We start from the raw sequence: 25,347 nt of genomic DNA on the forward strand, positions 1-25,347 counted from the left end.
TAGCTCCTTTCCATTTGCAGGTGCTCACTGAAGGATAGCACACCACTGAAGTGAAAATGGATGTTAACTCTGTTTCCCAGTGCTTCCCAGAATAGCTGATTGCTTTGCTACAGACACCGCAGCATAGGACAAGTGGCACGGTTATTTTATTCTTTAATCCCATTCTTTGAATGCTGCTTCATAAACCTCTTGCCTCATTCCCATATTTCCCCACAGAGGTCTCACTGTTTCCCTAGTAACAGAACAGACTTTGAAATTTGTGAAAGTCTTAAACAGTTGTCGCTACATTATATTCAAATACGACAGAGAGACCAGAAGGAGCACTCAACAGGAAAAACCACGGCATTCTTTGGGTTAGTACTGCTAGGAAATAAGGCAGAAAAGGGTCTGCCATAAATCATTGTGAGAACCCCCCAGAGTGCTGCATCCAGCTCTGGGACCCCCAACACAAGAGAGACACGGACCTGCTGGAGCGAGTTCAGAGTGTGGCCACGGAGATGCTCAGAGGGCTGGAGCAGCTCTCCTGTCAGGACAGGCAGAGAGAGCCGGGGCTGTTCCCCCTGGAGAGGAGAAAGGCTCGAGGGAGACCTTACAGCACCTAAAGGGGGCCACAAAAAGCTGTGACAAGAGCAATTAGTGCTAGGACAAGGAAGAATGGCTTTAAATTGAAAGAGGGCAGGTTTGGATTAGATGTAAGGAAGAAATTCTTTACTGGGAGGGTGGTGAGGCACTGGCACAGGTTGCCCAGAGAAGCTGTGGATGCCCCATCCCTGGAAGTGTTCATGGCTCGCTGGGACATTGCACAACCTGGTGTAGGGAAAACTGTCTCTGTGCATGGCAGGGGGATTGGAACTGGATGATCTTCAAGGTCCCTTCCACCCCAAAAGTTCTATGATAAATGTAATGTAGTGCATCGCTGAGCTTTCTGCTACCAGCTTTATCTGAGTGATATTCCCCACTCACAGACGAGAACTGTTCTTTCTTATGAGCTGCTATACCTGATGATCAAGATCAACCAGTTAATTATAGTAAATTCAAAACTAGCTTGATACATTTCTACTAAGGGCACAAGAAACTGCTGGTTTGAAATACAACTTTATTTTTTTAATCAATATGCAATCTACAAAATGTTATTACAAGATTATCAGCATGATCTCTTTGCACTTATACTGACAAAAGACCCAAATAAAATTATAGTTTCCATTAGGAGTAACAGCACTGCTTCAGAGTTATCAAAATTATTGCTAAGAACTACTAACTGCAGCAGTTAGTTACTGTGTTAAGTAACAAAAAGACAAATAAATGGAAAATATAAGTGTGGATACCAACACCGCAGCAAAGAAGTCTGCCAGGTAAAATAAACACAACCAAATGTAACATGTGAAAATGTGTTCAGATGTAAAATACTTTTGGACAATTAATACAGAATCTGGAGGAAAACAAAGCAAGGAGCATAAGGATGACAGTGGCTTGGTATCAAGCTCAATGGAGTGCATCATCATCCTAATTTCTTGAGAGTTTCTACCCAGGGGCAACAGAACCATTGTCCCCAATCTCTGCAAAGCTACAGCTGTGGCATCCAGTAACACCTCTTTTTGTATACTTTGTGCTCTCTTCTGGTTGGAATAAGTGAGCATTGTAGGTTTCTTACTTACTGACATAAAAATTCATCTACAGACCATTACCTCCATTCCTTTTTTCTTCTTTTTTTTGCCTCTTCTTTTTTTTTTTTTTGCCTCTCTTTTATTCTTAGAGACTTTGATGCAGATCCCATTTTATCAGTTAAAAGACTTCCACTGACTTCAATGGGTGTTTGAATCCAAAATTACATCAAGTACCATTTACCTGGAGTAATACAATTAGTACGAGAAAGATGAATGCAAAGATAAAGTTTGTCGTTTTCAGCAAATATGACACTTTGTAAGTAAGGCAACTATAAAAATAGTTGTTCTCATTGATTTCTGTTTTAAATATAAAATCTCCCAAACCCTGCTGGTCCTTTTGTGAAGGAAACACAGATAACATCTAAACACTGCCCTGAAGTAAATGTTAGTGAAATGTCAGCATCTTAAGTGACCCAGGCAGTTGGAAGCATTTCAGCGACTGCGGGCGCTCGCTGCGGGAAGCAGAGATCAGACACGTGTGAAACCTGGTTCCTCACATGATGCCAATACCTCATGGGTTATTTAAAGCTCCAGTCCTTCTGCTAGCTGGACACTGCTTATGCATCACAACAGCTTATAGCAACTGTTCCTCATCTCCATTCCCCTTCCCAAAATTACAATTAGATTACTTGTAGCCGAGATTTCTAAAGAATTCAGAGCCCGTATGTTTATTCAGTATCAGCTGCTGATACTAACAGTAGTAAGGCTAATTTTAAGAAAAATGCAGCTAACATTCATGGAAAATGTTATCAATGAGTTTTAAAGTTAATATTTGGTCAGTAAGTTATGGTAAACACAACACAGAAGAAAGGAGAAGCCTGGTTATTTCTGGTGTGGCATGTTGCAATATAATGGGAAGTTAGAATTTGATGGCGGGGAAAAAAGTCAGACAACCCAAATTTTCTTTCATTAAACTGCAGCCTATTTTTAAATATTCTGACATCGAGGCATATGAACATCAGTGTGAGACTGAACAGGGCAATTATTCAATCTTAGGCTTCACTAATTGTCAAGTTTAAACTGAAAGCCATGTATTAAACAGAGTAACTTTCTTTCAGTGTAGCAGTATTTCTGTGGAGTTAATTCCCTGTTATCCTGATCCAATTCTGATTAAAGTTAATCATGAGTCTTGCAAGCCTCAAATAAAAATCCAGAGGTTTGCAACACAGATAAAGCTGTAGCTTGACCTTTTTATGTTATTGAGTTCGGTAAGTCTGAATGACCATTTGCACCATAACACCTTAATACAACTGGAGTTAATACAACTCTCTAGCAGGAATGGTGACTTGTAAGGTGGTCATTCATTATTTATGCCACTCACTGCAAACAGTAGCTTGTATCTTGAAGGGTCAACACTGCACAGGCTCCTTAAACACATCCTGAGACAGAGCAGACACCTGAGAGCACAACAGCAGCCACAGCTTCTGCAGGACCTGTAACACCACCAGGTACCCAGTGCCCAGGAGGTGAGTGCTGTGAATGGAGATCCTAAGACGAAAGAGAGATGGAATGGAGATATTGAGGTTCCTCCTTCGTAAAAACAGAAAAATAGGGAGCAGCTGGGCGAGACAGGCTTTGGAGAGCAACCACTGTTAATAGGTTTACTTAGTTAGCTGTTTAATGCCAATCAAAACAAGTCCACCCCAGGCAAAGGTAACTGCAGGTTATTGCAATGCATATTTTGCTTCCTCTACCTCACTGAGCAAAGAGGTTAATAAATATTGTAGTCGTAGTACAACCATGGACTTCAGCAAACTGCAGAGCTTGCCATGTCGCCAAGTATAAACACTTTGCCCTGGTGGCAACGCTGTGCCCCTTAGTTCAGCTGGGAATAATATAAACCAAAATTAAATATTAATAAAACACCAAACATGACTTGAAGGTGCTAATGGCTTCTCAAGTCAAAACACAGACAGAGGAGGCAACAGCTGAGACATATTTGGATCACTACTATAGTCCAACGCTTGCTTAGATTTATAACAATATAATCTGCTAATAAAAAGGGATATATAGAGAAGCCCAAATACCATAATAGTCTGTTTGGGGCTTTGGCAATGCAATACCCATAAAAATCCTGCCCTCAGGACTTACTATAGAATCTATTACCATTTCATTCTCAGCTTCTGGATGGGGGGAAAAGTTTATTGTGATGAACTAGGTTCATATTATGGTCTTCTATTTCTTCAGACTGGTAATTTTCTCTGTGTATATCCCACATATTTCTACTTTTGGGGAATACCATTTATCTGTATTTTTACACAGTGTTCATATAAACAGTTACAAACTGTACAAAATATAAAGTGAGACAGTGCATTCCTATATTTTTGTTCTCCACTAATTTTAGTTTGAAGTAAGGCTAATTTTAAGAAAACTGCAGCCAAAAAAAAAAAAAAAGGTATCATGAGCATTTTTTAAATTTATCATGTTGTTTCAGAACTGGAATTACAGCTTGCAAAAAATGGCAAAGGGGATAATGGTTGAAGGGAAGTATTAGAACCTTTCCCTAAAGGCCAATTGTTTGTTGAAAACACAATTAACACATTGACATTAGTGATTAGTAGCTCAGGCTGCCTGATGAAGCATCACAGCTTCATGTCTCTTGTGACAGTCCATTCCTGCATTACTTCCTCACGGAAAATGCCTTTAGAGCCTGGAGCATGAAAACGTCTCCCTTTCCATGCATGTCTTAAAAGTTAGTCAAAGCCACAGCTCCTGCAGTTTCCATACCAACATCTGGAACTTGCATCCTAAAGGAGTCACAGAGCGAACAGCAGCCACCAGTCTTTTCTCCAGCTCGTGGGAGGAAGCCTCCTCTGGTGTAAATTCTCCAAGCCTCATCAGATGAATGGCCCTGGACTGATTTACACTCACTGAGAATCCACCCCTTCTCTCACTTGCTGCAGCAGTGAAAAGGAACTGTCTAATGCTGGCACAGAGACTTCAATCACATCTGCCATATGGGGTTTTTTGCCCAAGAGATTACTTTGAGTGAACCTAAAAAGTGCTGAGGAGAGAACAGCTGCAGCCACAGAAGAATAAAGAGTATTATTGCAGAGAACCCTTTTTCCCAATGAAATCACCCAATTTCCAACTCATTAATGAAGGCTCTTGTTGAGAATATTATTTGGACTTGTTCTACTCACATACATCAAGGGGAGCCAAAACATGAGGGACTTGAGTTTTCAAACAGCACTAAAAAATGTAATTGGTCCTTCTGGACCTTACACAGGTGCTGATAGATCATAAGCACTCTGGAAGTTTTTATTACTAAATATTACATGTCCAAGTGACAGGAACCTTTTGAGTAGTGCCATTAGGTTTCAGTAAGGAGTATGAGATCATTCCCCAGTCACAGATACACAACAGGAAAACAATACATTAGAATCAGTCAGTGAAGTGCTCACATCCTGCTGCTCTGACAAGGAGACCTTACTCATACCAGGACTCCCATGACAGGAAGTTTACTTGAATGCAGGCCAGTCCAATCAGTACTGATTTGCAGACTCAAACCCATAAGCACTAAAAAAAAATTCAATGACAGTGTTTACCCTAATCTAGGTCACTGCGCTTCTTCTAACAATAGAATTTCCTATGTAAATTGATCCCTACTAATATCCTATGACGGTGCCTCCTGTCCTCTTTCATTGCATTAGGCAGTTGCCAGCCTTATCTGGGTCTTCTCCATCAAGCCTAATCCACTTCTTTTCAATTTCAACCTGCAGGTAGAAAATAAAAAACAGCAGGCAGAATTAGCAAATAATTGGACACGGAAAGTGTGAATTGCAGCAACAGCATGAAAAAGAGCTTTGACACAAAATCAAAATATTTCCAGACCCAACAGATTTCAAAAACAGTACTCCCAAAAATAGCTCAAATGAGGGAAAAAAAAAAAAAAGCTGCATTCACAGTCCAAGTTTTCAGTCTCATCTTTGATCAGACAATGAATTATTATTTAATGATTCTTTTGCTCAAAGTCATTATCAAAAGTACGTGCAAGATATGTTTCGAATACAAAGCACATTTGCTTTTCAAATACTGTATGGGGGAGCAGGGAGGGAGAAGAGGAAGAAAACATGGAAAGCATAGCTCTGAGAATACCTGGCAATTGTAAAAAGCTTTCTGAACCACGTGTTTCTGGGGCTGCAGGTCGCTCTCTATGCCCAGGGACTTCACTTCTGTTCCTGAGGCACAGGTGTCATGAACAACAAACTGGACAGTAGCAAATGGGTACCAGTCAGAGGGTATCTCCTGGTCTGATCCCAGTTCCAGTTTGTAAGACAGGCTGTGTGGATGATCCAAACCTTGGGAAAAAATAGAAAACCACCACACCATTAGTGAATTATCTATTCTTTGTTTAGGTTCGTCTCCTAGCAAGAGAGCAGAGCTTTACCTTTTATAAACACAGAGCTGTTGTTTGATACAAGGTTATTCTATCTATAATCTTTTGCTATTTGGGCATAAGGTGGCCCCTTGTCCATTTTCTGTCTGCTTCAGCACACTAGTCACAGTCATTGCAATTTTACAAATTAATTTGCACAAGATTTACCAGATCCTTGCAGCTTCTCATTGAGAGGATATTACAAATGTAGAGCTTTGTTGCTAAATTCAAACTATTTGATGGAATATCAGTTTTCCCTTAAAAATGCATTTCTTACTCTGACAGAAAAATGAAAACTGGAAGGTCCCAGTGTAGTCAAGGCAGAGATGCTGCCCTGTGTCCAATAACCCCCTTTCCAGAGCTCTGTGCTGTAGAAATTTTACTGCAGTACTTATTTCAAGTACTACAGCCATCTAGTGTACCATCATTTATTACACTGTGTCCACAGCAGGAAGATAAAGGTGCAGCTCAGAGTGCTGCTCAAAAAAGATACCCTCAAAAAAGGATAAAGGCTACCTGGAGTCCCTGTCTAGTCTGGAAAAGAACATACCCCATTTCTTCAAAAAAAAAAAAAACAACAAAAAAAGTACTGCTAAAATAACTGTGATGTTATAAAGCAGAGTCATTAGGGATTTGTGCAGCATATTCTGAATTACTTTAATCATCCTAGGGATGATCCTAAGGATCACTTGTTTCAGCATTTCTTACATGTGGCAATGATAAGGGCAAGCCCTTCTCCTGGCACACAGGAACACAGGGTGAAAGCTTGCTTCCCAAAGCAACTGGAGTCAGCAGACTGACTGTGTGTGTGAAAGCAGAATCATACAATTTAATACAATGAAAAGAATCCTCTCCAAATTCTTTAGGGCAAAACGTAGCAATTCTGCATTTCTCCTTCTCTCCAGGATTTTAATCATCAGCATAGACAACTAACTGTGCTTTGGCTGCAGGCAGGGAAAAAAAAATAAAAAGAAGAAGAGAAAGGATTGCCTGTATTTTGTCAAAGGCAAGCCTGGCAGTGTATATTTGGTTTTCATCCATTACACTGAATGGAATCTCGAAGTTCAGGAAAAAATGTCCCATTCTTTATGCACTGATTTCCTCCAGTGACAGGAATCAATTCCGTATCAAAATGAAGGAAACACTGAAGATGGAGTTAACATTAACTGAGCTTTATCCATCCCCTGGGGAAAATATGCTAACATTCCACATCCACAGGCCCACAGGCATTTTGTAAGGCAAAAATAAATAAAAAAGCTGCATCTCCATTGCTCCTAGGAGCCTTGGGCTGGGTGCCTGTCTGTGCTGCAGGTTTGCCCTGTAACATTACACAGACCTCTGGGCACACCTCAGGACAGGGTCCTGCAAGGCACTGGAGCACAAATATTCCCAGTTTGCAAGCAGTGCCATGCCAGGGGCATGCAGCATATGGCTGAAGTCTGAGGACAATAACACAAAACACAGAGACAAGTAAAACTGTAACATCAGGGACTTTATTATGGAAATAGAGGAGGGAACAAAGTCAGAAATAAGGATTACAGCCACGTGCCAATGTCTTCAGAATGAAACTGGAGCACAGAACAAGTGTGAGGAGGAGATGGTGTTTCATCACTCATGTACCCAGGGACAGGCAGATCTCTGCACCTCTGTGATGTCAGCCTTGTCCATGATCTGCTGCTGGTCACCTCTTGCTGTGTCCAAGGTAATTTCTGCTGCACGAACACTCTCTTGGTCCTCAGTCCCTCTTCCAGACTGTCTGGATATGGTGGAATGAGCCTCTGTTAACATGGACCTCTCCATCCTTGAGTCCTCCACCATCCCAGCAACAGGACACCACGAGGAACATCCTGTTCCAGAGCCACACTGCAAGATGTCATCCCATCTGAACTGTGCTCTTTTTGGCTCCCAGGACCTGCTCCCCTTTCCCATGGTGGGGCCAGGATGCAGCTTGGCAACACACTTACTTGACCTGCTCTTTGTGCTGTTTCCTGGGTTGGGCTGCACAGTGCCAGCCACAAGTGAAGCATCCTGGGGAGGACAGCAAGAATTGCAGCACCAAGATGGCATGGCATGTCTTTGCCAGGGAAAAGGCCAATCCCTCTGGGGCTGTGGTTAATCAAGGATCTGAGGAAAAAGGGTTTGCTGCTTGTAGTTAATTTGTGGTAGAAGGTAACCAGCATACATCCAAGGGCTTTTGGAGATCAAATTCAGAATCTTCTTGAGTTTTTTGGGGGAGACGCCTATGAAGGAACAAATAGCAATAGGAATTGTCTAACAAATTATTGTCTTCTGAAAAATTTAATCCAGAAAAAAAATCACTGCTTGGAATTTTCCTGGGCAGATATCGGATGGTAAATGTTGGATATCAGATGTCCACTTGAGTCCAGGCACAGATGAGCCATACCTCTTGGGTTGTTGCTGTAGGTTTTCCTGTTAGACATGGCATAGTTGTGATTCAGGGCCATCCAAAGAAACATCTGGGTTTATATTCCAGCGGACTGACAGCCATGAGGTGGTCTTGGTGTTGGGATGCAGTGAATTCTGGGGTGCTTCCTTTTCCTTAGATGGTAACCTGAAAAGCCAGAGACGACAGGTTTGGGATTTGGATAAGGATAATGCCTTGGGTCCTCTGGAGCAGATTCCATTGGACCTTTTTGCCTATTCCTAAAACACAGGGTTCCCCCAGCCCATCTGTCCCTTGTACCAACACCAATGTCAAAGGGAAGTACTCACCTCTTCACTTGTGGAGAAGTTCTGCCACTGCTGGGCTGTGCTAGGAGCGTAGAGCAACTTCTTGCCATCAGCTGTCAGACAACAAAGTGACTGACAAAGCATTTTGGAAGACTCTGAACATCCCCCCAGTTTTCACCTAAAACTGAGAAGTTCTTTTCATCTCTGCTCCATGAAACCACTGCTTCCCAGGCCTCGTGTTACACTGGAGTTAGAAGAAGAAAGAGAGGCTATGTGTTGAAGATCCTTTTGCAAAAGAAGCTGTAATGCTGAAAAAGCCAGGTGTTGGCCAGAAGGAGAGAACACATGGTGCTGTAGAAAGACAGGTAGGTTGGAGCAGGCACAGTGTGCTAAGGTGACATATTCAGAGCCCTGAGATATTCAAGATGACATATTCAAGCCCAGCTATCCAAAATGTGGCCCATCAGGCACTGTCAACACATGACCACCTGGACTGATGAAATCAAACCACTCCTGAGAGGCAACCAGAAAAATCTGGGGAGATTACTGAGCTTTTACTATCTAACTTATGAGACAGAAACCCTGCAATTTAGATGTCTATGCAACTTGTTAAGACTTCTGTGAATTGAGAAATTTTAGTCTGCCCTAATCTGAAAATCTGGCTCTTGTTTCCTAAAAGTATTCCAAACTCTTGCTCTGTCTCCAAGGAATACCAATGAAAAAGCCAAAACAAACAAACAAAACATCAGTAAAACTATGAAACCAAATTCCAAATATAATTTAGAATTCAAAAAGCATTTCAAAAGCAATTAATAATCTAACTTTGCATTTATTAACACAGTTTGGCCTTTTTTTACCTGTATAAGTAGCATTCAAGCAAGCTTGATCTGAGAAAGGCTCATGAAACAAAGCAATTTAAGCCAAAATAATGTACTGGTTATCTTAGTCATGTAATAATTCTAGTTTTGCCAAAATAGGTCCAGTTCTCTTACTTTGAACATGAAAACATAAACAATTACTAAGAACAGATTTACATACATTAGGGTTGTTAGAAGTTAGTAACTCCTGCAGCTATGTCTAAATGGGTACATTTCTCCAGCCTGCTGGGAGAAGTGCATAGGGAATAGAGGAGTGGGACAGTAGCACCACCAAGCACCAGCTCACTGTGGTGCCAGTGCCAGAAGGAGGTGGCTGGGCAGGGATGGAGCCCACCTGACAAAGCCATGGCTTTGAGTTTCACCTTGGCAGTTTAGAGAATAAGAAAAGCAGCACCTGGTGGTTCCTGGGAACCACATCACCTCCCACAGCAGAGTCCGTGCACAGGTGCTGTAACAAGGCTGCCAGCAGCCACAATCTCCTCAAGCTCCAGTTTGCTGTCTTGTTTAGTCACTGCTTCCTCAGTGGCTCCATGATGCAGAATGAAATAAAAAATAATCAGCTGAAGAACTGTTGCTTTACACAACAGCTCAAGGATGGAGGTGTCCTAGCAGGAAAAATCACAGGGCTCAAATTTACACAGTGAGTGATTAAAGCACAGTGCTTTGCAGTTTAGTCTCTCCCTTGCTCCCTGGGAACTCCCTGGGAAGCAGCTGACACAGCTTCTCCACTGCAAAGTCTGGCCCCAGTACTGTGCTAAAATCATAACATGTTCCGCAGTTCCTTACACTAAGCCCCAGTTTCACAAACAGAGACTCAATTTGCAGAAATTTCACTGGATCAGCCCTTCAGAGCTTTTTGCCTTTCTTTTATTTTTTTAAAAATAATGCTAAAATTCTGACTCCAAATACAGTATCTATATATATGAATAGGCACAGGCAGCTTTTAAAAGTCTGGTGTTTCTTGCAGCTCCTACTGACTTTACTTTGCCAGCACTTTTCCAAGAAAACACTTCAGCAGAATCCAGTAGATATTAACATATTTCAATGTCTATAAATGGAGCCACAATATAACTGTAAGCAACCTTTCATTTTCCCTTCCTTTTTTTTTTAATTTTAAGAAGACTTGGACAAAGGCTTTTTGAAAGCAAAATCCTCAGCGTATTTTTCTGCCTGCAGTAAACACATTATGAAAGTTTACATATTTCTATTAGTTTGACTGTCTCCAGACTCTTGGCACGCCTTGGGACAACTCTATTTTTAAACTCTTAACTGTGTACAGAGCACTTGATGTAGAGGTTTAAAATTTGACTGGGCAGTATTACTACCAAAATGTTTTTTTCAAACGCACGAACATTTAACAGAGACAAATGATTCTGCAGATCTCAGCTAGAGGAATTATTCAAATGTCAGAAGTTTAAGCTACTGGTAGAAAATAATGTAGAGCTGTAGAATGCCTAAAAAAAAACCCCAGTTCTTCCTTTCCAATAACTTAAATCTGGAGTTAATTGTGCACATCAAATCTTCAGGTGAAAGAACTGCAGGAAATTCATAAGAGTTAGAATCTTCTTTAAAACTGCCTAAACTGCTGACTTGATTTTGCAAAAGCAAACCTACATTAAATAGCAAAGAATACTAAAAGCTACCCAAACAGTCCTGCAAGCCTTGGGAAAACCCAGGGGTCATAGCAACATGGTGCAAATCTCTGAAACCTGGAGCACAGGAGAGGGGTTTTAAAGACCTGAAGAATCTTCTTCTGCCTTCTCATTCTCCCACATCTCTCCACCACTCCTCTGCCCTCCCTGTCCACTTTTCAGTCTCCCCAGCCCATGCCCTTCACTTCCCTCTCTCTGTCATTGCTCTTCCCCCACCATTAGTCCTGGCTTAGTAGTAGAATGCCTGAACCTGGGACTTAAGAAGGTAAAATCTTTTCTGGACATTTTAAAGAGGCAGTTAGCCCAGACAGGTAATACAAGACTAGGACAATCCATATGTTAGTAACATACACTTACCCCCTTTTTCAAAAGTACAGATTTTACAGATATTTTACATTAAATGCTTTAACAGGTGCCCTTGTCTTACACAGATCCCCAAAGCCTCAGGTACACATAATGCAAAGGATCAAGCAAAGGAGCAAATGCCTTCACTCTACAGAACTTGAAGCCAGATACTGTATTCCTCAAGAATTTTTATGCCTTTAAAAAAGTACTATATGTCTTTAGAAAGATACTGGTCATATGACTAAAAATTGGAATTTTAAACCCAAGTATTTATATTTTTCTTCTTCAAAAAGTCATATTTTCGGCTTTAAAGTAAAGTAAATTAACTACTTCCACGTGTGCAATTAAAAACGCAGCTGTTTGCACTGTTACAAGTTTTCAGTGAGGTACCACCACCAGAAAGAAATGGAAATAAAGTGGGAGGAATTTTTTGTCAGTGAAGTTATTGCCATGAATGTACAATCTCAATGCAGAAACCCATGAAAGAGGTAATAGAAACCAGCCTTTGCAAAAGCACAGCACTTCCTACAGCAAATTCAACCACAGCACCTTCTAGTTCTGTATCATACCTACCATTTCTTAAATGATGCTCAAAAGCCAAGACCCAGCAGTGACAATACCACATTTTCGATTAGCTGTGTGATATTTGGTTAATAAATCATTTTACCAATTTCTGCTTCCCATCCCACCCATTGCCCAGCTGGTACACAGGAAGCATAAACCCTTCCCTCAGCCTTACCACTACAGACTTGAGGATTACACAGAATGATCAGCTCTGCTTCCACGATACCACACACTTGAAGTGACTGACAGTACACCTGCCTCCATCAAATTAATTATGAAAACATGTTTAAAGAAATTTATAAGTCTGTATTCTTTTCTTCCTGAAAGATTATTCTCGCTTCTACCAACAGCATCCCACAGATAAAAACCCAAACCACGACAGCTGATGGAGGTACGCAAGCACAAACCCAGTGAAGACACACACCCAAGCCCATAGCACAAATTATTTACTTGAATTTTTATCTGGAAGCCTGTCAATCTTCCACACCACGGCCCTGTAGGCACTCTCGTATTTTGCTGTTCCAACTGAGACTTGGATGACAGGATCAGATTCAACTTCATGCAGAGCCCCAAGGCATGCTCTCCTATTCATTTTCGCTTTTAGGGACTTCTGCCTTTGGAGGTTCATAGTCCAAAGTGCTTTGATCCACTGTGTGGGAACGGGAAAGCGTATCATAACATTTTCACAGTATTTCACAGAGGGTAAACGTGTCGGGATCTGAGCAGTTGAGGACATGTTTATGAAAGCCTGAAGTTCAATGTATGCCCCCTGAACTACCACTGCAGCCTTCACAGAAAAGGGAAGGTCTTGCCCATTGTAGCGTGTCCTGAAACGCATCAGTTCCAGCCTGCAGGCGTCCAGGGGTGTAAACTTAATAATCCGTGACTGCTCAAATTCCTGTGCTTTGACACAGTTATGGAAATGGCAGTCGAGAATATCGATCCACTTCTTCTCCTGCTCCTTCTCAAAGTAACGCTCGTCCCTCTTCTGGAGCTCCAGGTCGTTCAGGGTTAGAAAACACTCAGCACCGCTGTTCACAAAACACAGGCAGTAAATGTGTGTGATGACCGCACTTTCTACGAGTTTTCCTTCTGCCTTAGTGACTTTCCCCCAAAAGTTATCCACTATTTCCAGAGTCATTTCTTGCTCTTCATAATTCCTCTTTTGTCTGGAAACAGTAGGAAGTTTCATGAGCTCCTCCTCGACCGTCACGAGGAAATCGGTGAAGTCGTTATAGTCGGTGGTGCCCAGCTTCAACATCTGCTCCACCTCTGGCTCATGGATCACCTCTGCTTTGGGGTGGTACCTCCTCTTCTCCATGTAAGACACGCACTCGATTTTCACAGTGTGGATTTTTCCTGAGACATTGTAGCTCTCCAGTTTGGGTTCGGACAGCTTGCACTGCGGTTGCAGCTGGAATTCCTTGAAAGGTTTCTCCAGGCCCTTTTCATAATACATCTGCAACACCCCTCCAGCCAGGACGCTCAGGTAAATGGGGCCCCACTGCCGAGACGACATCATGTTCTTCTTCTCAGGAATCCTCAGCATGAATGGCCACCCATCTGATTTCTGGCTCCTGAAAAGGCTGCGTGGGATGGTGGGGGAGAGCTTGTGCCACGCGTGGGTGCTGGAGATGGGTGGGTTTTCCACAGCCCCACAGCTGTCAGCTTGTAGGTGTTCAAGCCTCTCACAGATGTAACTGAAGGAGCCCTGGTTAAGGCTTTTCTGATCATGACATGTTTCTTTGTCTCTAGGATGACACCCACTCCTGTCAAGCACTTTGTCCTTCCTGTGCATGCTAGCATTAGCTGGTGACATGCTGAGGGAGCACCCTTCCTTCCAAAAAGGACTGGAAAAAGCACAGTCACTGTGGAAGTATGGGAATTGTCCTGGAGCCAGCTCCTTGCAGCTTTCTGGTGGGTTAGGACTTCCTTCATCTGCTGATTTGGAGACCAAAGTCTTACCTGGATGGTCATTAGGTGAGGGGCTCAAAGGAAGGCTGCTTGGTTTCTGCAAGGCTAGGGATGAGCAAATCCCAGGGGATGGACAAGGGTTAACATTTGATGGCCATTCAGGGATGGGGTAAAGCATGTGAATCCCAGACTTTGAAATGCAGGGGTTTCCCGGGTAGTCTCTGGTAGGTGTAGTAAGTGGAGAGTTGCTGGGGGGTCCAGGACTTAGGTAGAAATCAACTACAGGAGATGAGAGCGGAGTGCTGCCTGTAGAGGACGACCTACTTGAAGACTCATGAACACTGCACAGGTTGAGCTTAAGGCCATTCGGTTTGGTGCTACTCTGATTGTCAACCAGTTTCTGAGGTGACTGGAAGAGAGGCTCATCATCAAAGGTGACCCAGTTTGCTGGATTTGGGGAACACATCTTGTAGGAAAACTTGAGGCACTTGCACAATGCATCACCCGCAAGCCATCTATGAAGAAACAACAAACATGATTCAAATCAAACTCAAATCACACAAAGCTCAAATTTGCAAGCAGTTCACAAATCCAGTCTATTTTGTTTTACACGTATAATCTGAGAAAGCTGTGTAGAAACTGATAAACTGCTCATGAATCCCCACTGCTCTCCCAGGCTAGGAATTGAAGGGAATTCTAAGCTCTACGAGCTGTTCAGAGCATCTGATGTACAGAGCCTCTCAATCAGAGAGAGCAGAATGCCCCACAGCAGTACAGGACTGCTTGAATAATACTTTCAGCTTCATTATATACAACATAATACTATGCAGCTTATGCATAATTTCAAATATGGACAGAGATTTTTCCATACCGGGCATCTGCTCTGGGTAAGGTTTCCCCTCCTTCCCAGCATTTTACTAAGAATGGTGTAGCTGTTTCCAAAAATAGAGTCAGGAGGGAGAGAAGGGATTATTTTTTTGATGAAAAGCTGTAGCAACTCAGTGCTGATGGCAAAGGTACACATGCTGCTGTCATCAGGGAAAAAACCTGGATGCCTGCCAGACCTGGGCAGGAATCCCTTTACATCGGCTCCTTCAACCCAGGCTTACACTCTTGGAAACTGGACATGTTATAAGGAAGCATTGGAAAGGCATTAAACTTTTAAACAAGAAATTAGCCCTAAGGATGAGCAGTACATTCCTGCTGAGGAGCAGACTGCAAGACTCCACCGCAGACAAAACGCTGATGAAACACAAGTCAAGGCCAAGTAACAACACTCACATCTGCCAAGCACTGAATTGGCTGGTGGCCTGGAAAAAAGGACAGGTCTTTAAACCAATTAATAAACTACACTTCATCAAACAAAATGTCTTTGGTAAAGGGCTCAGCTGGGTGTCCTCTGAGCAGGACTGCAACCAGTAAATCATTAATCTTGCCTTCGCGGTTCTAAATTGTGCGCTGAAATTTAAATGCTCGTTGCATCCTCATGCAGGGCATGTTGTCCCCAAAGTTCTTCCTCCCCACTGCTCCTGCCTGATGAGGGAGCAAGCAAAAAATTGCCAATGCCTGAGGAGGAATGGAGTACAATGAAACACCAGGGGGGCACATATAAACATCGCTCATTTGATAGAAAGTTACTCTTGTTCTGTCAGAACACATCCGCGTTTGCCTGAAAGCACAAGGAAGGCGGAGCTCGCGCAGACAAAAACCACCTGCATGTGCATTACTCTGTTAATTAAGGTCAGCTAATGATCACTTAGGGCTATTGCCCTTCATGCACAGAGAGCCACAGTCGGGCTGTTTAATTGCACGGCACTACAGAATCACATAACCATAAAAGCCATTCTTTATCTGTAACACATAGAGAACAGTGCACTTCTAGACATGCTACAGTTCAGCCAAGTGAAACTTGTGCTACAAGTCTTTATTTTTATCATTTCTCCATTATTTCTGGGGCAGTTTGTAGCCAGTAAGAAAGTGCCATAAATCTGCTTACTCTGAGGCTGACCAACAGGGAGCTCTCAACAGAGGGGGACTCTGCTCCTTCATTAGTTTTTGAACTCTCGACCTTTTTGTTCAGAAAAATATTTGCACTATGCTAGTTATTTTATAAGCACTCTAATCACCGCTTACAGAAAGAGAGAGAGAAAAGGACCAAACAAATACAAATTACTGTCATAGCTCAGACACACACATACCAGTGTATCCTTCGCCCACACAATCACTTCATCATAAAGCACAGCAATGGAAAGAAAAATCACAGCTATTTGCTCTCTGACTTGGTCATCATTTTTTCCTCCCATATCACACCCTTCTCCTCCTCTCCCTCTGGTTGCCACCATGGCTCTTTCAGCATTAATTATTTCTAGAGCTGAAGTTTCAAAGTTTTCAGCCCTTTTCTCAAAGCCTCATTTGTTAAGAGCAGCTAACGTGATGTTGACTCGGGATGTGGCTTTTTCCTGGAACAGTTGGGACACTGGGCAGCCTGGCGGACAAGAGAACATAAGGAAACAGCCTCAAAGGCTGCCATTAAAAACTCCTCTGGCATTTACAAGAGATAAGGGATGGCCAGAGAGAGGAAAAAAAACACAATGTGGATGGGAGAGAAGCCTTTCTGTGCAGAGGGGCTCTGGGGATGCTGCCACAACCCTCCAGTGTGACCACAGCCACGCTCAAGGGGCAAATCACACAACACTGAGATGCACCAATGGAAAAGAAATCATAAAATCAGGTGTTCACAATAAAGAACACATTTGCAGAGTATTTCCCTTTCTTGTTAGAAATGGAATTTTTCAGTGTCCTTTATTATTCCCAGATGTTCGGGGGGGTTTCCTCCGGGGTCTGTTACTACTCCCATTTTAAAATGTGACATTTCAGATTATTTGGCAGGGGTTTTTTTTCCCATTACAAAACAAAAAGATGTTTGAACTCCACCTGCCAAACATTTAACTTCAGTCAGTAAGTGTCAATGAAGAAAACCACTTTCCCAGATGGAAAAAAGTGGAAAAAAACCACTTTCCTCTGCAGTCACAATGCCCTCAGTGTACCTGTCAGAGGCTGCAGCTTTCACATCTTGTTGCTGTTGCAGTTACGTGGGAGTTTTTTAAAAGAAAAAAAGATGCTGATGATAATAAAAAACACAAATGCAACAAGTGTTGAAATAGATAGTGGTTCTCCTACTGTTGCTCACTGATCCCCAGAAACGACTACTAGGAATGGAGGAAAAAAGCCCAAATGGATTTTTACAAGCTGATTGGATAATGTCATGCTAATAAAAGGAAATGCAACTCTTGTGTGTTAAGGATAGCACGACTCATTTAGTATTTAAAAAAAAAAATAAAATCAGTCTTATGCTGCTTTACATCACTTGTTCTCTGATTCTTTTACATCTGCACAAAGCAATAAAGTAATGCTTTCAATTTCTATTTTGTCCTAAACCAAGCTCCAAATTCCTTCCTATGAACTGGGACATTTTTCCTTGAAATCAAAATAAAATTCAGGCTTCAGGATAGATGTATTTTGCCTCCAAAAAGCAAAGGTCCCCCATGGGACCCACATAAATGTAACCCAAATGCTTTGGGTTAAAGGAAAATGATACAAGATACCATTGATCACACATGTTATGTGGCCTGTGACATTTAAATTACAAGCACATGTGGTATCTTTTTCAGATAGGAGGCAGGAAATACCATTTTTAGAATATTGAAACTGCCAGTAAAAAAAAAGCTGGCTGAAGTAACAGTTGATCCTAGGTGCATTAATTGCAGTGAACCCAAAATCTGCAATTCATTTCAATTCGTCCTCTTCTGCCTGAAAACAATCTTCCCATTTATCAGATTAACACACTCCCTCAGCATTTAATGAGCAGTCATTGCAGCTTAATTTCTTCATTTTAATACCTTGAGGACGGAAAGAAGAGAAACCCTATCCTATTATTGAGAGATTTCATAGGCTGTAGCTATCACTGGGTCCTTTGTTGCTTCAGAAATCCCAGATCAAATCTGCAGCAAAAACACGGCTCAACTTCCAAGCCTTGCTGGGGGATATCATTACCTCTTCCTACACTGAGCACTGATAATAACTCCCTACTCACTCTAAGGTGCATCCCAAGGCTTTGGCACTTTTAATCCAGAGGCACCTGGGTCCTCAGCGAGCTGAGGCTGCTGACGTGCCACCAGCAATGTCCCCACCACGCTGTGACAGCACGGCCTTCTGTCACCCCTTCACAGCAGCAGCACCGAACCTGCACAGGGCACGACTGGACCCCCTGCACATCTCCCTCTCAGGGGTCTTCCCTAAAATTTAGCACCAATTAAAACCCTCAAGCACGTCCCCTTATGTTCAAACATAAAGGTCCTCTTTTAAAATATTGGAGGAGCATGGGGTCAGCTAAAGAGGAAGGTCAAGGAAACACCTCCCTTCTGCAAAGCATAAAGCAAGTAAAGGCAGTGTTTCACAGACAGCACTCACACTCCCAACACACAGAAAAGCATAATTTTATAAATACATTCCTTATTGCCTCTCTAGCTCCAGAGGCCATTGCAGCTCCAGAGCTGTTAAGCTACACATCCTGTAAACAAATTCCCTTTGTAACACCCAAGCACGTACCTTATGTGTGCCACTTGTTCAGCTGGGTAAACACCAGCCTCGTTACTTGCTCCAAGCTCAAAAAAACCCCCCAGATTCATCTACATACAGTGTGACAAAAGAGTTAAATAATCCCTTCTAAATAAACTGGGCTCTTCACATGAGCTGCTCTGTTTGTAGACAGTGCCTGGCCATTTTTATTTCCACCCTTCCAGAAAAACTCTGGACCCCATACACTACTACAAGCCAATTTTATTTCCAGGAGCAAGGTTGTCTGTTGCATACAGGCCATATAGAAATTTAATGCAAAGCTCTGCAGCCTGTGCATGCTGTGGTGAAGCTGTCCCACAACCACACCATGAGTTGTTGCTGTTCTTTCTACAAACACCCAGACAATTCTTCAAGCATTTTGCCACAAAGTGCAATAGTCTCGCAGGGAAGTACAAATTCTCTGCAGTTTAAGCAATAAAGCACATATGGTATATAAAACGTTCTAAATGTTTCTAAGCCCTTGTGATATCCAAGTAAAACATGGCAGATTTATCTCTGTGTTTTACAGCCATATTCTTTGTGTCACTGTTTTGGTTATTACTTAACTCTGCAAAAAAAAAAATAAAAAAACCCACAAAAAAAAAAACTTGAAGCACAACTTCTGCATAAAGTACTGCTTGATTTATGATGATTTGCCTCAAATTTTACTTTGATACTACATGTGGCTGCACTTCTATTTAACTCTGTTTTTTCTATCCTAGATACACATAAAAAAAAATGTATCCAGTCTATAGGTCTGAAATAAACATAAACAAAAGCCACAACTGATGGGAAATAGGAATTTTTTGGCATTTTCTTATATTTGGGATATGGATTAAGCCTCCCACTGCATTACTCATTTTAGAAAATAAGGAACTGGTGTAATAGTCAAAAATACACTGACTTCAAAGTGCAGTGTGACCTTTTATTTACATTGCTCACTCTCTGGGGCATAGGCACAGCTGGGAGAAGTTCAGAGCTTGCAGCTAATCTGTTTAATTTGGAATTCCTTACTCTTGGCCCCGAGAGCTGGAGGAATTAAAGCTTTCAGCTTTTGACAGTGTGCACGTCCCCAGAGCAAAGGCAGGCCCAGCTCTTGCACTCACCTCTCGCTGTTGCCTGAAGGCACAAGCTTGGGAAAATCGACATTTTTAAGGGTATCAACACAACCCATCCCAATTCCCAAGCAGAGACAACACTCACTTTCTTTGAGAGAGAAAAGGGTTGGGCAGAGGCTCTCTAGTGAGGATGATGTCACAGGGTTTGGGGTGCAGGGGACTCCCCACCACGCGGTCAGGGACGATGGTGACAGCACTGCCGGTCCCTGCACACCCGGAGAGCATCCGGGATGAAGCAGCCAGGGAGGGATCTCACAGGCACTGCACGATGGAGGCCTGAGGAAATTCCAACTGCTCTGCCTCTTCAAGCTTTAAAAGGCTGTGAGCTGATATGAGATTCACACCAGAGGGAAAACCTATGGGATGCTCCCAAATGGAGAATGAAAGAAAAGCAGCCAGTCACATCTCTGGTAACCGTTCAAGCCTGCTCAGCTGTGCCTGAAGTGGATCCTCCCCAAAGCAGCTCTCCTTGCTGACAAGAGGAGGAGGTTGGATGGTGAGGATCTTCCACTGGATATGAAAATTTAGCACAGCTACCCACAACAATTCCCACCTTTGCCGCGGATAATCGCTCAAACCTCAGCTGTTAGGCACTGTCAAAAAACTCCTTTTCATGTGCAGATCCATTCTGGGAGTCCTTCCCTAACACTCAGATGTGAAGTCATTCCAAAGCTGCCTCGAAAAGACAACAAAACCTCATGCATGACTGGTCTTGTGTGTAACACCATCAGCTCCAACCACCCTTCCCACACAGGAGCCGTGATTCCCACACCCTCCCTCGCCCCGCTCCAGCAGTCACATCACCACGGGTGAGTCACATCAGCTTTGTCCTTCCCTGTTTTCTTAGTGGGGAACAGGAATCAAGGCAGAAAAGCCTAGAGACATTTTACTGGAAGTGTCTGTATGACTTTATGGTGACAAACCAAAGGTATTTCCTCAAGAGATCGAGAGATTTTTACAAATCACGGCGCCTGGGATCTGCACCCTCATTCCTCTCAAGGAGTTTTTTGCAGAGCTTGTTATCAGGAACATAACTTTCAGAATGAGATAACATAAGCAAAATAGAATAAACTAAAAACAATAATTAAAAAGTATTTTAAAAAAAGGAAACTAAAATAGAGACCCAATGTAAGAGCCATCGGGAGAGATACTGGAATGCAGACCTGGAGCTGCAAAGAGCAGCAGAGCTCCTCGTACCCCGCAGGCCGCCTCTCTCACCTGAGGGGAGCTGCAAGGTTTCTTTCAGCAGGTCCTGCCCTACCTGCTGTGGCTCAGCCCATGTGCAGACACCTCACAGAACACACCAGCCAGTGAATATAACAGCGTGGAGAAAGAAGTCAGGCAAAAATCAGCCTCCAGCTACGAAACATCCAAGGCTCACAGGCTTGCAACAAGCACTTTCTAACATAAAAAACAGTTTTCCCAAGCCACAGCTACATGTAACTATTTTGTTTCAGGGAAATGAAATAACATCTTACATCACACCACAAACTGCATAATTCTGGTACATAAAGAAGAGCCACGGGTACACTTAGAACCTGTTTGTTTTTCCTTTTAATGTAACCAAAGTGATAAAAACCACATTTGTGTCTGGCATATCTGTAAGAATAGCAAACAGCAGTACTCCACACGAGTCTGAGCATCTTTCTTGAGTACATCAGTTCTAACTTCTCAGTCAGCTCATGCAGATGACACCCAGCACATCTGCTTGTGCAGATGACACCCAGAGTTCCATCCCAGCATTTTCCTGTTTTCTGGGCAGGTTCCCCAGCTCAGGAGGTGACAGACTGTCCCAGGTGTCACTAACACAGGTCTAGTGGCCCGTGGTTCTGTGCATCTTTGGGCTCCAGGCTGGGAACAGAGAAGGCAGGACAGGGTGAGCCTCTGCTCATGCCCCGTTTGCTGGCAAATGGGATGGCCAGGAAAACCCTCAGGAAGACACAGTCTGCTATCAAAGACAGTGGGAACAGTTTTACTAGCTCAAATTAGAACTGGATTAAATCCTGAGAACCACAAAATGGTTCTCTGTCTTTCAGTGAACGTCTTTAACAGAAAAATCTTGTTTTTCATAGAAGAAATAACAAAAAGCCTGATGAAATCAATATTAACTACTCAGAGTTTTTATTCTCTTCCTTTCTGGATACCACAGTGCCTTCTAAAACACATCACTTGTGTGCAAGAGGTGACTGCAAGATGTGATGCAAGACATGATTGCATCTTCTCAAAGCAAAGCAGTTACACATAGCAGCGTATTGTGAAAACTCCTTTGTTTGGTTTTTTTTTTTTATGTTAGAAAGTGCTCACTGCAAACCTGTGACCCTTAAAAAGTTTTTTAGCTGGAGGTTGGCTTTTGATCTGTGCTGTTGCACCTAATTTCTTCCCATTATCTGCAGAGACAAGATAAGTAAATGATATTTAATTCACTGTGCTCCTGTCACGTGTACAACACACCTCCCACAGGGCCCACTCACATTTAGCTCCCTGGGATAGTCCTGCTTCATCCTCTGAATCACACTCCTCTTCAGCATCACCACAGTGATGGCACAGCTTACACTCCATAGGCACATTTTGGTGAGCCAAGGGAGAGCAGGGATTCATGTAAACTGTTTATTGACACCAGATGCCATTTTACTGTACAGAAGATTTGTTGGGTTCTTTTAATAATAATAAAAAAAAAGCTCTGGCATAGAAGAGACAGGAAAATAAATCTATTTTTATTTGCAGTACTTTTGCAGGTCACTAAGTTAATGGAATGTTACTGCATCTACTGAAGCAATTTTTTTAACTGTGTTTAGGAAACATGTTATTATTAGGAAAGCACGCACATCCCACAGAAGTGCTCTGGTCTCAGCAGCTCTGCACAGGGCTCTGGCAAGTACTTCAACATCCCAAACCTCTCCCTCTCTTCTCCCCCTGGGCAGAAGAGAGTTATAATGGACTAAGAAGCAGCAGAAATGTAGTTATGGGTGGCTGTCCCACTTCTGTAACAGCAACAATCTCTTTTGTTGTTTTTTTTTGTTTTTTTTTTTAGGATTACCCGCCTCCTTGGAAAAAAAAAAAAAAAAAAAAAAAAAAGCGCCTGAGTACTTTGGCACACAGATCACATATCAAAATATTAAACTGGCTGTGGACAGAAAGAAGTTTAAGTCTGGTCCTCTGCTAGTGTTTGCAGTGTCCAAGGGAAAGGAGGGATGAAATGCCACAAAGAATACACAGCACAGAAGAACACTTCAAAACTCTTGCCACTAATCTCAGAGTGAGTAATAAAAGGTAGGGAAGCTGACAGAAGTACTGTATTTAGGAAAATCACTGAACAGCATAATAGCCCCCTTTTTTTTTTTACTTTAGTTTTAGTTCTGAGTCAGTTTTTGTATCTGCCCTTAAAACTGCCTCATGCTTTAGTGCCCAACAAACACATGGCAATACCTTCCTGGGGTATAACCCATGACATAAGATTTGCAGGGGTCTTCTAAACATGAAAGGTACTGTCTGACAGCTGTCAGGAACATTTTCTGACAGAACAGCTCTCACCTGATCTGTGGGATACTCCCCTTCTCCCTGCTTTAAGGCCTTACAGGAATGCTAGCACTAAGGAGAAGATGTACTGATTAAATCCTTGTTTATTTGGATACAAGTACTGTTAATAGCAACTGGTGACAGTCGTGTCAGAAAGTGAAAATCATAACACAGACACCAAAAAAAGCCTCATTTGGGTTCCTCTCCAAAAGCCTTTTAAGACAGACACGTGGGCAGCCTGCTTTTCTGAAGCAGAAGACGTCAGCTTATATTTATACCAATCAAAACCAGAAGAAAAGGAGTGGTGGACTAGAGGGATCTTGTTTACCCAAACACAAAGTCAAACACTGTCCAGGGCAGTGCATCTCTGTTTTCATGCTGGACTTAATGTCCACACACAGATAACTTATAAACCTACATTAACTTGCTGTTCAGAGATCATCAACAAGCTGGGCCATGAAGTTTACAAACCCCAATAACTTTTGAAGTGATGGAAAATAACACTTACTGCATATTCATGAGGGAGAAGGAAAACATTCAAAGCCGAGCATGAAGCAAGCACTTGATACCTGCCTTGGGGCAGGTTTTCCCAGAGGTGTAATTTACAACTCCAGCATCAGGTAAATACAGTCCCTGGCCACACTCCCTGTTGTACAAATTGCTCTTAAGCTCAGCCACAGCTGGTTACAGAGCACAGTGCTCAGTTCTCCACTCACACACAGAGGCAGGGAGGCAGCTAATCTTTCCTCGCTGCATTTTCTCCCATTGCACAAATCAGACAACTTAAAGTGTTCTCTTCAGCTACTGCTTTTTCTTCTTTCATAGCTACAGAAGAGCCTCAGTCCCCAGACAGGGCAAAGCGAGTTAACACCGACATGAACAGTTCGTGTTTAAAAGCCTCAGGCTCCAAAACTTTTGTTCCCTCCTCCCCAGTCAGTCATTACCACTCTCCCAAAAAAAAAGCTAAGTCCTGTTTGCAGAGGAATCAGTCAGGGTTTCTCCACCTCACAGAAAAAACACTGGAGAAGCATAGAATTGTGTAACTTTCACTTGGGTCCGGAGAACAGCTTAGTCAGCAGTTTTCTCAGCACACTTGTTTCCCAAAAATATCAGAAAAGCTACACCTTAAAAAAAAAAAAAAAAAAAAAAAAACCTTACTGCAAAGCTTCCCTTCGGTGACCACTTATCTAAAGCCAGGAAGGGGATATTTTCTACTTTTTTTTTTCTCATTAACACTATCCTGGAAACTCCATCCGCGGGGTCTGCACTAGGGGGATGTACGGTCACTGCAATTCAAACATCCCAGCCCCGAGCAGCACATCCTCTGCATCCGCTCCGGGGCTTTTCCCAAAGCCCTGCGCCCCGGCTGGATTTATGGGAGAGATTTCTGCAGCCACGCTTTCAAACACCGTGACCCTGCGTGCATACTTTAAACATCATCAGCCGAACCACTAAGAAAACATGAGAAAGGCTCCAGGAATTCAATTCACTTCGAGTATTAAAGAAAAACACTCCTCGCTTGCCCCAGTCTCCTCCCTAACAGGGCAGAAGTCATGGGAATGCGATCCCTTAGGATGCCCGGCACCCGAAGCCTCCCGATTTCCGCCGTGATTCAAAGCCCCGGGGCAAAATCATCCCCTTTTCACCACTTCTACTTGAAAAGAAGAGGAAAGGAAGAGGGGAAAAGGGAAGGAAAGGGAAGGAAAGGAAGGGAAGGGAAGGAAAATGGAGGAAAAAAGAAATTTAAAAAGAAAAAGGAGCGAAATATTTTTGTTAAATGCATCATGTTCTTACACCAAAACAAAAGAGCCCCATCCGCCGGCCCGTTCCAAGGCAGAACTTCGTGGCTGCGCCTCAACCACCGGGAAAATTCCACTTCGGACGGAGTCCCCCCCGTGTCCCGCTCCTCCGGCCCGGCTGCCCCGGGGCAGAGCCGCTCCTTACCCGCTCCTTGCCCGCTCCGTGCCCGCTCCGGTCCCGCCAGGCCCGCCCGCCGCCGGGAGCGCAGCA

General features: G+C 42.9%; 1 protein-coding gene across 5 annotated transcripts; it reads right to left on the minus strand.

Annotated features, from left to right (window-relative positions):
* Window positions 1–1,083: 1,083 nt before the first annotated feature.
* On the minus strand, window positions 1,084–25,305 carry STON1 (stonin 1). Of its 5 annotated transcripts, none has more exons than XM_041489402.1 (4): window positions 25,282–25,305; window positions 12,623–14,601; window positions 5,763–5,965; window positions 1,084–5,380 (listed from the first exon to the last, which is right to left on the minus strand). In XM_041489402.1, the coding sequence occupies exons 2-4, from the start codon at window positions 14,550–14,552 to the stop codon at window positions 5,306–5,308; spliced, it is 2,208 nt and encodes a 735-aa protein (XP_041345336.1). In that variant the 5' UTR covers window positions 14,553–14,601; window positions 25,282–25,305; the 3' UTR covers window positions 1,084–5,305. The 5 variants fall into 5 exon arrangements, 3 of the variants coding, with proteins under 3 accessions (XP_041345336.1, XP_041345335.1, XP_041345337.1); XM_041489401.1 differs by lacking the exon at window positions 25,282–25,305 and adding an exon at window positions 25,132–25,272; XR_005956983.1 differs by lacking the exons at window positions 1,084–5,380; window positions 5,763–5,965; window positions 25,282–25,305 and adding exons at window positions 7,349–8,614; window positions 8,776–8,977; window positions 25,132–25,272.
* Window positions 25,306–25,347: the final 42 nt, after the last annotated feature.

Source organism: Pyrgilauda ruficollis, unplaced genomic scaffold (assembly GCF_017590135.1).
Source record: "Pyrgilauda ruficollis isolate IOZ18807 unplaced genomic scaffold, ASM1759013v1 scaffold93, whole genome shotgun sequence".
Classification (NCBI taxonomy): domain Eukaryota; kingdom Metazoa; phylum Chordata; class Aves; order Passeriformes; family Passeridae; genus Pyrgilauda; species Pyrgilauda ruficollis.